This window comes from Triticum aestivum, chromosome 7D, assembly GCF_018294505.1.
Source record: "Triticum aestivum cultivar Chinese Spring chromosome 7D, IWGSC CS RefSeq v2.1, whole genome shotgun sequence".
NCBI lineage: Eukaryota > Viridiplantae > Streptophyta > Magnoliopsida > Poales > Poaceae > Triticum > Triticum aestivum.
The window spans coordinates 166,412,784-166,425,164 of record NC_057814.1 but is presented as its reverse complement, the minus strand read 5'-3'; the positions used below and the strand labels follow the sequence as shown (position 1 = coordinate 166,425,164).

General features: G+C 44.7%; 1 protein-coding gene across 2 annotated transcripts; it reads right to left on the bottom strand.

Annotated features, from left to right (window-relative positions):
• Positions 1-2,788: 2,788 nt before the first annotated feature.
• LOC123169146 (receptor-like protein kinase) lies at positions 2,789-12,096 on the bottom strand. 2 transcript variants are annotated; one of them, XM_044586998.1, is made up of 3 exons: positions 7,127-7,399; positions 3,923-6,878; positions 2,789-3,438 (listed from the first exon to the last, which is right to left on the bottom strand). In XM_044586998.1, the coding sequence occupies exons 1-3, from the start codon at positions 7,283-7,285 to the stop codon at positions 3,044-3,046; spliced, it is 3,510 nt and encodes a 1,169-aa protein (XP_044442933.1). In that variant the 5' UTR covers positions 7,286-7,399; the 3' UTR covers positions 2,789-3,043. The 2 variants fall into 2 exon arrangements, with proteins under 2 accessions (XP_044442933.1, XP_044442934.1); XM_044586999.1 differs by lacking the exon at positions 7,127-7,399 and adding an exon at positions 11,933-12,096 and having other exon boundaries at positions 2,790-3,438.
• Between the last annotated feature and the right edge of the window lie 285 nt (positions 12,097-12,381).

Sequence of the window (12,381 nt, the reverse complement as noted above, 5' to 3'; positions counted from 1 at the left end):
TCGACATTGGCGACGGTTTGCATTTCTTTTCCGGGGTGATGCCTTTCTACTAGCAGTTTTGAATTTCAGTTCCAAGCTCGAACAGACACAGTTTGTACATATGTATTCTCCGGGGCCTTTAGGTCGGACTATCTGGATGTGCAAGTTCTGCAAACAATGGCTAGTTTCCAACCCCATCTATGAATACCCCTTCCCACTTTGGATAGGGTACTCCTTGATCATTCTATTCCAGATCTACTTCATCCAAGCTTTTCCCATTCTCTGCCAACCCTAATCATTTAATTTTTTGTAGAGATTTTAGAGAGGAGCTAACTCTAGCAAGGTTCATCCATTACCCTGTGTTTGACCATTCACTTTCTTGTTTTGAGGAAGATTAGAAGCTTTACACTCGAAAGTACCTTTCTATACCCAAGAGCAAATGCTCCTGGTGTGAATAGTAACATAAAAATAGAAAAATAATTCAAAAAATTCTGAATTTTTTTGTGACATACTTACACAAATGTTTGTTGTGCCTGCAAAATTTCATCGCGAAATCACATTCGTGGAAGTCGTGCAAGAAAAAAAAATCAAAGCTCCAAAATGCTTTTGTAAGTAACATTTTCAGAGCATCGATTTTTTTTACCACGCCTTCCAACAATGTGATTTTGCGATGAATTTTTGCATGCACAACAAACATTTGTGAAAGTATGCCATAAAAAAATTCAGATTTTTTTGAACTTTTTTGAATTTTCTGTTCACACCAGGAGCATTTGCTCCTGGGTGTAGAAACTCCACGCCCCTTTACACTTGTCTTGTTATTGAAAGTTGGAAACTCCTGGGTGGTAGGAGTCATTGATAAGAATCCAAGCTTATTGATATCCCAGGAGTTTGTATGGATTTTGTGGCCACCCCAAGGTGAACAACTAGTGGTTGAGCATCGTCTTTGTGGTGGTGGCTCAAGAAGAAGAAAATGGGTCTTTGTGGTGCCCCAACTCTCCAACGGTGATTAGCTTCCCTTTAAAGAAGTGGAACATTGGGATACATCTTCGTCTCTGCATGACTTGGTTATCTTTATACCTGATCTTTGTCACTTGCTATTGTTTATCTTTGGTCATGTGACCTTGCAAGTATCATATAAGTTGTCCTCACCGTAGTTACATCAAGGTAACCTTATATTCCACCAAGCCTTACCTGTAAAGAAAAGGAGCTACAATGTGTAGTAGACCTATTCACTCACCCTTTAGGTTTTGCCTCGACCCTTTCAATTGCTATAGGAGCCAAGGACTCTTTCTAAGGGCTTCACCGCCTTAAGAGTGTGATGGCCGAGAAAAAAGGGTGTGGCCAGAGAATTCCGGCCAAGCCATGAAGATTTACTCACCCACCGACATCGATAAAACGATGTTAGATTATAGCGTCGAAATGGGCCATCACCAACATAGTTGTGAAGCTCTTTCGCTTTCGTCCCATAGCGATGACGCTTCCGCCTCACAAATGGTAGAGACTCCAATCAAGGTCGATGGTAGTGTCTTCCTGCACCTACTTACAAGCAAGCCAGTTGGAATTACACACACCACCACCACCTTCTGCCCCTCAACATTTCTATGTCGGCCCTCCACTTGTCTTTGAGAGATCACACTTTGTTCATTGCAAAATTTATATGAAGTCTCACATTTAGCTCGTCTGTGGTGCTATGGGAGATCGTGGTGCGAGGATTAATCCGGTTGATGTCAGAAATTTGACTCCTCGTGAAGTAATTCAACCTGGTTCATGTCAGAAATTTTGAATCCTTCGTCCCGGGATGTCTCATGGCCCATGTCTCCTACTCGAAAGGACGCCTTCCCTCGAGACCCTTCGTGTCCACATCGACCCGTCCTTGGAGGAGCCTGGTGATGAGATGCCTTGGCGGTCGACCTTGCTTCGGCAAAACTGCTTGAACGAGTTCGTGACGCTTGGTTTTGAAGCAGCGGAGAGGCATGTTTACCTTGTCAGATTTGTCGCGGGAGTATGCGCAGATTTGTGTGTCGTTCGTATCACCTTGTTCAAGAACAGACATGTTTGCGACAAGGGGCACTGTGACTGGGAAGGGTGACGCAGCGACACTCGTGGTCGTGGGCCGACGAGGACAAGACCGCCAGGATGATCTTGAACGTGGATGGAGTTTCATCCTCTTCCATAGCTCCTAGTCAACTGTTATTTATTTTTATTTTTTTGCTGATCAGCTCCTCTCATTTCTGTTCTAGAGTTCAGTGGTTGATTTTTTTTTCCGTTGCCCATCTCTAGATGTTCAGGAAAAATGCAACAAGAAGAACCAACCGGTTACCAAACACAAACAAGGTCGTCGGACATCACTCCCCGTCCAGGCACCTCTTTGTGTGACATTGTGAAACGCATGGCGCTGGCGGAGCTGCAGCCTGCAGCCACGAATCGTTGAGCTTCATAGACGTATGATGCTGAGGGCCTCCTTGAGTACCTTGCGCTCCAGTTCTGCTGCTCCTCTACAAGGCGGGAGAGCCTTTAGATTGGAATGGACGACAGATTTATGAGCTGCAGCATGCATACAGTAACAACCGTACTGCAGAGGAGCAGAACCCAAGATTGTTACTGTATGTCTTATTGGGGCGTCTTTGATTCACAAGATTCTAAAAGCGTAGAAATAGGAAACATGCAGGATTGTGATAGGAATAGAGAACAGAGGATTCGGAAACTCAGCAATTATGTAAACTTGCGTTTGGTTCGCAAGAATATGAAAACCACATAAATCCTACTAGCAAACACAGTCAAATCAAAGTCAAATAAAGTGAAAAGGTATAATTAAGATGATATTATACCACTAAAGACTCATGTCTAATACTTCATGTGTAGAGATTCTAAAACGAGGTTCAACTGGATTGTAAAATTCCTGCATTTTTCCTTTAAAAGAGGGATCAAAGGAAATTCTATATTTTCCCTTTGAACCAAATGAATGAACAGTGCTACTAAAAGAAATTCTCCTGTTCCTATAATTTTCCTCTACTTTTCCTATATGAACCAAACAAGCCCTTGCTACAACTGCTGAAGCAAAACATCAGGTTGCCAGGTTTTGACAGGAACTGCTGGAACCAGACACCGCCTGCTTCGGTAGCGATACAACATCATGCCTAGCACGTGTCAGCTCTTTCACAACATCCATCATGGAAGGCCTCTGTCTTGCGTCCTCCGCGGTGCATCTAAGGGCTATCGACAGCACACTGCATACTTCCTCCAGTTCAGCAGTGCCACATACCTCACGCATTAGGGCAGGGTCGCACACGGACTCGATCACGTTGCCCTCATTCAGGGTGGAGGATACCCAGCTGACTAGGTCCACATCGTGAGGGAACGAGGGATCCAGGGCCATCTTTCTGGTAATCAATTCAAGTAATACGACTCCGTAGCTGTACACGTCGAACTCAATGGTACTCCTGGTTGAAAATGCCATCTCTGCCAGAAACCATAAGGCCCATTAGATACATGTAAGTAATACAATGCAACTTAATTCCCAATTCAAAAGTATGAGCAGAAGTTGTGGCTGTATATGTTCATTAGTTTTTCAATGTGCACATATTTACAGGCCTATTACTGTATTACATATGTAATACAAATGCCCATTATCAGTGTATTTACAGATTTAGCAAGCCTTTCGCTTGTACTTCATGTTCTACTATTTGTCAAACGATGAGCCAACTATTATGCATGACTGCATTGAAACAACCAAAATTACTGTTTTCTTCCTTGAATAATCTAAATTTTCACAAGGAACTGGATAAAATTTATGTAGAAACAGATCAAGGTTCTGATGTTCTTATCTTTAACAAACACGTAACATGATATCAGATTCAGGATGTTCAAAAGAATAGAATAAAAATATGAAATGATTAATTGACCAAGTCAAGAAAAGCATGCGCCATATTTTTAACATTCATACCTGGGGCCATATACCCAACAGTGCCAACGATTCCAGTAGTTTCTGAAGCAGCAGGAGACAGGTCGATAAGCTTTGCAATGCCAAAGTCTGAAATATGTGGCACCATGTCCTTATCCAACAGTATATTTTTCGGTTTAATGTCACGGTGAATAATGGCTGGGTGGCAGTCATTGTGGAGATAAGCTAAACCATGTGCTGTACCAAGAGCTATGTCATACCGTGTCCTCCACTCTAGAACTGGAGCTGCCTCAGTCCCATGCAGAACATCATAAAGGCTACCATTGTCCATAAATTCATAGAGGATCAACCCATACTCACGCCTGAACAAAACATCCTTTAGTTTTACTAAGTTCCTATGCCTAATTTGACCAAGCGTATTCATCTCCCTTATCATGCTTCCATGCAAAATCTTGTGTGCATGACCCACAAGCTTCTTCACGGCATATACTTCTCCTGACCTCAATGTTGCCTTGTATACAGTTCCTTGGCCACCTGTGCCGATGATGTACTTGTCATCAAAGTTTTCAGTTGATTCCAAAACCTCATTTAATTTAGAAGATGACTCCCCAAAAAATGGATTTAACTCTCCCTCAGGTTTAGTCTTGGAACCTCTGTATTTCAGAAAGATACAGAGTATCAGAAACGCACCAACAAAAACTGAACCAAGACATATCATAGCTATCTTGACGCGGCCATGTACTCCTCTTCTCCTCAATGAACTACAAGGTTCCAAAACATTAGCTCCCTTGCAAGAAGAATCATCATCATGGCAAGACACACAGAGATCTGAATTTCCACTGAATGGACTTGGTGTGGAATTAATAAATTGTACAAGATTCTCTGGCACTGGCCCGCTGAATCTGTTATTCGAAAGATTCAAGGTATACAATGCATGTAGACTTCCTAACGGAGCAAGATCCCCACTTAGATTATTACCAGACAAATCTAAGCTTGCAAGATCCACCAAGAAGCGTAATTGAGATGGAATGCTGCCCTCCAGCCCATTGCTGCTAAGGTTTAGTGCAGTACTCAATCTTTTCAAAGTTCCTAATGCTGAAGGGAGATGACCCCCAAGAACATTGCCGCCAAGTTGTAGCTCGACTAGCCCATGTAACTGCGAGATACAATCTGGAATGCCTCCACTTAATCTATTCCTCTGTAGCCGCAGATTTAACATAAACTCCAGCTTGCATACTGTTGTGAGTGCAGAACCATTCAAAGAGTTGAAACTCAAATCAAACAAGTGCAACTTCGAGCAACTGGAAATCTGTGCAGGAATTGCCCCCTCTAGGCTGTTGTGGGAGAGGTCAAGACTTTCCAACTTCACTAATTGTCCGAGTTCAGGTGGTATTGGACCACCAAGCTTGTTTTGAGACCAGTTTATCGCTGTAATGTTAGCACACCTGCCCAAGCTTGCAGGAATATGACCACTTAAGGAATTGTGACTCAAATCTATGTACCGCAGATTTGCACAGTCTCGGAATTGCGGAACTTGCCCACTGAGATTGTTGTTATGGAGTCGAACTCGTTCTAAACTTGGGCAGCTAGCAACAGTGAACGGTATGGTACCATTGAGAAAATTATGCCCCAAATTCCAAGCTGTCAATCTTTTACCCGAACAAATGTTCGGCGGGATTCCACCAACAAACCTATTATTTGTGAAGTCAATCTCTACTAAAGGGCTGTTAATCCCAAATCCTGGTGGTATGACTCCAGTGAACAAATTATCCTGTAGTTTGACGAACTTTAGGTGCTTCAACTCGGCCGACATTGGAGGTAGGCCCCCAGATAAGCTGTTGTTGTACAGAAGGACGGATTCGAGGCCTTGGATGCCCCAAATATCCTGAGGGAACTCCCCACTGAGGCGATTCTCAAACAGAAATAGCTGCTGCAAGTTACGCAGATTAGCCAGCTGTTTCGGGACGGTGCCCTCGAGCTGGTTTGCGTCCAGCTCCAGCCACACCAGCGACCGACAGCTACCAATCTCAGGAGGGATCAGCCCAGACAAAGAATTCTGGGTAAGTATAAGGATTGATAGTTTTTTCAATAAACCGAGTGAAGTCGGTATCTGGCCAGAGAGACGGTTGTGGAGAAATGCAAGTCTGATTAAGCTGCTACAATTTCCCAGCCACCCCGGGATTTCCCCACTGATCTGATTCCAAGATAGCACAAACACTTCAAGCTTGCAGCTCTTGAATCTGAAAGAGATGTCACCTGTAAAACTGTTGTTGTTGGCTTCAAAGAGCACGAGCCCTTTGATGTTGCTCAATGATCTCGGAAGACTCCCATTCAGTTTATTACCGTATAGATATAGATTCTCCAACTTGGTGCAGTTGCCAATTGAGTCCGGCAGAGCTCCGGACAACATGTTCCCATCCAACCTAAAGTACTTCAGACTCTTCATTTCACCAACTGATGAAGGGATAGAGCCACTGAGTTTATTGTCTTGGAGATACACCCGCTCCAGAAACCGGTTCTTGAACAGCCCCTCGGGTATCTCTCCACTGAGGGAGTTGCTGTACAAACCGAGCTGTGAAAGCTTCTTTAGGTTCATGAGGGATGTCGGAATTCCACCGGAAAGGCTGTTACCTGACAGATCAAGCAGATCAAGCAGAACACAATTGCCTAATTCATGAGGGATCGGACCGGAGATGTTGTTGCTTGACAGATCGAGTTGCCGCAGGTACTTCATACGCCCTACCTCGGGACCAATTGAACCAGAAACTTTGTAGTATGATAGATTGAGGTGAACCACATTGTTCATCTCACACTGAACTCCCTTCCATCCACAGGGAGTTGTATCAGAAGAACTCCAGTTCGAGCTTATGGTATCAGGTAGTATGAGCCTCCTGGAGAGAGCCAGAAGGGCATGGCCATCTGAACTCAAACCGCAACAGAGCGAGACTAGGTTGGAGAAGAGAAGCAAACGATGCCATGAAATCAGCCCCATTTGTTCCTGAAAAGAGCATAAACATTGGATAGGTCAGCAAAAAAAGTGCACCTAGTTGTAAAAACAAATTCAACAAGACAAGATGTAGTATATGCTGAATTGCAGTTGTATGCCCCCTTTATCCATGCTCTGCTTGTTGAGCAACTGATTCGGTGACCCCAAGTCCAAATGGACGACGCAGAGGCAATGGACGAGCAGTTACTTCCCGCGTGGACACCGCAGCTGGAGGATGAACGCGACCTCCTCCGAATCACCTGCATTTGTGGCGAGCCCGCCGGCCGCCGCGACTCTGCGGCGACATTGGTGTCAAGCGTAGCTACTGTCTGCAACCGGAGAGGGAGCAGTATCTCCCAATCTCGGCGTCTCCCTTCTGGACCAGCTTTCTTCGCTCCCGACCTCGGAGTCCCCATCATAGCCAGCAACCTCCGTCGTTGGCCGACTCGCCACTAAGCCGGCGGCGGCGCCGCCGCCGCCGCTTTGGCGTGCTCCCGTGCTCTGCCGAGGCTCGAATCGGCCCAAGTCCCCTCTGAAAGATAATGGGCTGGACTACATGAACTGGCCCACGGATTCTCTCAAGACTCCTAATACTATTTTGTGTTGTCATTTTCTTTTCCTTTTGCTAAAAAATCTTTTTTGTGTTGTCCTTTCCTTTTCCTTTTATATTTTTATTTAGGTTAAATTCCTCACTTTAGTTTGTCACGGAAAGAGGTATACCCTCCATTCGGGCCCCTCATGTGTTTTAGTTGTTTTTAATTAATTTGGTCAATGAATATTAGCTATATGTCACAAAATATATACCGTCCGATAAACATTTAAAAGAAATTTTCAATGGCATAGTTTAATTTTCATTGAGTATAACTCACATTTCCTTGTTCAAATTAATATTTACGTGTTGTGCATGGATTGATCAATGCCAACATAGCGTTTTAGAAAATTGGCGCGTGGACACATGACGTAGTAGTAAGGTTTAGTTTTAAATTTGGCACGAGGCGCTCGATTCGTGGGCGAGACCAAGGGCTCTAATGCAAGCAAATCATTCTCCGATCCTCCCATGTTCTCTCGCCTTCTCCACTTCGCCATCCTTTTTCTTTACCGAATTTCGCTCTGAGCCGCTGCTGTTCTCAGCTCCTGACTGTATTTCTTCGTCCGCTAGTAATCTACTAGTGCAGCACTGCAGCTACAACAATGTACGGAATGGAACCAGAGAACGCAAGGGTTTCTAATTCGGAAATGTTAACGCCCACACGTGTGGGCGTTAGCCATCTCAACCACACGCCTCCATCGCCGTCTAGCAGTATCTGCACGAATCGTGACACGTTTTGGCCGATTTTATGTGTCACGTAGGACAAGGCGCGTGTGTGGTGTGTGAGAGAGGTCGCTCACACATCCATTTTACCACATGGAGGGGCCGGTGTGTGGGCGTTTAGCAGTTCGCCCACACAACAGTTTTCAGTCACGCATAAGGGCTGGTGTGTGGGCGTTTGTCATCTCGCCCACACGCCCGCCTCATCTCCCACACCCAAGCTGCCAGTTGTCATGCGTTTTGCAGTGTACATGGCAAATGTCCTAGTGTGATTGCAAGAAGATGGCAACTCTTTTTTTTTACCCCGAACATGTCAGTTACCATATATTTTGCATGGTACATGGCAAACTGCCCTAGCGTGCACGTAAGCAGATGGCAATTCTTTCTTTTTACATGGCAACTGCCCTAGCGTGCTTGTGAGCACATGGCAACTCTCTCTTTTACCCGAACATGTTTTTTTGCCATGCTTTTTTTTGTAGCGCTACATGGCAACTGCCTAGTGTTAGTAGGTGGCAACTCCTAAAGTTTTAAAATCATGGCAACTGCAGTAGACCAGACCACACATGGCAACAGCTGTAGTTGTCCAAAAAAAGGGCAATCTGGAACTTTGACCTGAGATGGCAACTGCAGTTGAGCAAACATGGCAACTGCAGTTGAGCAAACATGGCAACTGTAGTTGTCCGACATGGCAACCGTAGTTCAGCGACATGGCAACTGCACTTAAACGAACATGGACGAGGGTCCGGTCCATGGCAACTGCGGGCGCGCGGTAAAGTGTCACGTGGGGCGTGCGGGACCACGAGGTACGAGGCCTGACGTACCGGGCGTGTGGGCGTTATCTATTTTGCCCACACGCACGCGTGTAAGAGGGACCGGGAGGGGAAAAAAGGCGTGTGGGCGCTAGTTGTTTTGCCCACACACAGGCGTGTGGGCTGGTCCTCTTAGGCACCACACAGAACGTGTGGGCAGATCCCTTTAACGCCCACACGTGTGGCAGTTAGCGGCGTCCTTCTAATTTGGATATGCAAAAAAAATAACAATCAAGCTCTGAATCCACCACACCGTCGCGTCGACCACCCTGAAAATATTTTGCAACGAAAAACGTCGTCCTTTTTAGGGAGCCCGTAAACTAAACCTAAGGAAATCAAGTTTCTTGTAACGGGAAAAAGGAGTTCTCTGATCCTTCCTGCCACCAAACTAAGGGGCTGTTTGGTTGAGCCTTCAGTTTGCCACGCCTAAACAGAGGCAGGTGTGGCGACTAAAACGAGCGCCACACCTTAGGCAAAAATTTCTATAGCAAAAGCCTCTTCTAGCTGTGGCGAGCCTAACCTTAGTAGAGAACCAAACGTGTACCTAGGAAGATGTGGCACGCAACACCTTTGGCGTGGCTAGCTAAGTCATGAACCAAACAGGCCCTAAAAGACCAGCTAGAGGACTGAGGCAGGGGGACCCTCTCTCCCCATATCTATTTTTGTTATGTATGGAAGGCCTGACTGCACTCTTAGCTAATGCAGAGGAGAATGGAAGTATTTCCGGAATTAAAGTTAGCAGAGATGCCCCATCTATTTCAAATCTCCTCTTCGCGGATGATTCACTTATCCTGATGCAAGCTAATTCGATGAACGCGGAGGCGCTGAAATCAGTTTTGGATTCTTATTGTGCTGCTTCGGGGCAAATGATAAGTGTTGAAAAATCTAGTATATTTTTTAGTCCCAACACGAAAGTGGAAGATAAGGCGCATATATGTACTATTCTGAATATTCTGACTGAAGCTCTCAATGACAAATATTTGGGTCTGCCTTCAAATGTGGGTATGGACAAAAGTGATTGTTTCCAATTCTTAATAGATCGAATTGTCATGAAAATCAGTGGTTGGAAGGAAAAGCTGCTATCAGCAGGAGGAAAGGAAATCCTTCTCAAATCGGTTGTACAAGCTATCCCAACTTATGCAATGTCCGTCTTTAAAATTCCTAAAAAAATATGTAAAGGAATCATTGACGCGATGTCGCACTTTTGGTGGGGTGATGAAGATAATCAGAAGAGAATGCATTGGATGGCATGGTGGAAGATGTGTGTACCAAAAGACCAAGGAGGAATGGGTTTTCGAGACATACATTGTTTCAATCTGGCCTTGTTAGCCAAACAAGCGTGGCGCCTGCTTGATAATCTTGATTCCCTATGTGCCACCATTTTGAGAGCTAAATATTTTCCGGATGGAGATTTAATGAATGCGAGTCTGAAAAAAGGATCTTCTTTCACTTGGCAAAGCATTATGGCCGGAGTGGATTCTCTCAAAAAAGGTTATATTTGGAGAGTTGGTAATGGACAAAATATTGATATTTGGAGAGATGCATGGATCCCGAATGGGGCCAATAGAAAAATTATCACTCCTAGAAGAGGGCAGCTTCTAACAAAAGTTGCTGATTTTATAGATCCAATCAACAATTGCTGGGATGAAGATTTGGTAAGACAAACGTTGTGGCCAATTGTTGTCCAGAGGGTGCTTACGATCCCCCTCCCCACATATAACATGTCGGATTTCATAGCTTGGAGCTTTACAAAGAATGGACTGTTCACGGTTCGTTCTGCTTATCTGGAAGAATGGAAAACACAACATGGAAGGAAATTGCAACAATCAGATGGCATGGGAGGAACAAGTGTCAATACTATTTGGAGCAAGATTTGGAAATTATCTTGTCCAGCAAAAGTGAAGATCTTTATTTGGCGTACCTTACATGGAACCCTCCCATGTCGTGTTACATTTGCTAATAGACATATGAAAGTTTCGCCCACCTGCCCATCATGTTCGAACGGGCATGAAGATACTAAACACTTATTATTTTTGTGTCAAAAGGCAAAAGAGGTGTGGGAGAAACTGGGATTGCACGAAGCCATTAAAAAAGCTTGCGTTGTCGATCGTGCGGGAGAGGCAGTACTCGAATTTCTACTTTTTATGCCAGAACACGAGCTATCTACAGTGGGCATACAGAATGTTCGCGAACTGATCGCTATAACAACCTGGTATTTATGGTGGGAAAGACGTTCGCTAGTCCATCATGGGAAGACCCAAGATGCATACCAAATTTCGATGGGAATCCGTGCTATAACAACAAACTATGTTATTGCCCAATCCTCCAAGGCAACAAATAGAATAGAGGGATGGACGAGACCCCCTCTAGGTTTTGTCAAATTAAATGTCGATGCTTCTTTCGATCAAGACATGCTTAGAGGCACAGCGGGAGCTGTACTTAGAGATGATAAAGGAAGATTTATTGTTGGAGGGAATTGGAAGATGGATTGGTGTGCAGATGTCTTAACAGCGGAAGCTATGGCACTACGTTTTGGCTTATTACTTGCACAAAAGGCGGGAAGCAACCGACTTGTTGTTAACTCCGACAATATGGAAGTAATTGACACGATGAAGAATGGAGGACATATAGCGGGAGCGGCGGCAGCTGTATTTGATGATTGTTATTTTATGGCTTGTGATTTTACGTTAGTTAGATTTGAACATTGTAATAGAAAGGCAAATAAAGTAGCTCATGAAATTGCCAAAGTAGCTAAATTCTCTGAGACAAGGGATTGGTTTGAGGAACCTTTGAACGATATTGTAAATTTTCTTATAGACGATGTAACCATTATTACTAATAAAAAGAGGATGTTTTATTTTCAAAAAAAAAGACCAGCTAGCCAAAAAGGCAAAAGAAGAAGCTCAGGAGAAATTATTAACAAAGGAAAGAGGAAGAGCAGGCCGTACCTTGCCGTAGCACCAACGCAGATCCTGTGCGCGCGTAGCTCCTCTCGCTGCAAGCTCGCCGTGTTGACCGCCGGCTGGTGAGGTTTGCTAGGATATGGCTGCTTGTTCTACTCTGCAACTGCGTCCATGGCGACGAAGGGGGGCAGAGAGAGAGAGAGAGCGAGCACGGGTGGCTCGTCATATCATTGCTGCGACTTGGGCCTAGGATAAACAAAACCGTGCATCACGTGGCGATGCTTATTTCTCACGTTCGCGTGGGGGGTGGCGAATGATCCGGAAGCGTGTGTACTTTATGGATATTGTATTTTACTGTACCCCGCTCCAAGTAACTGGCGGAGCAGAACGGACAGATAGACAGTGCACATTGGCTGCTGTCGGTGTGAAACCTCTGTCAATCAACCGGAAATTGCGAAAGGTAAAGGTCAGTTTGATCCAATTACGAACGCCAA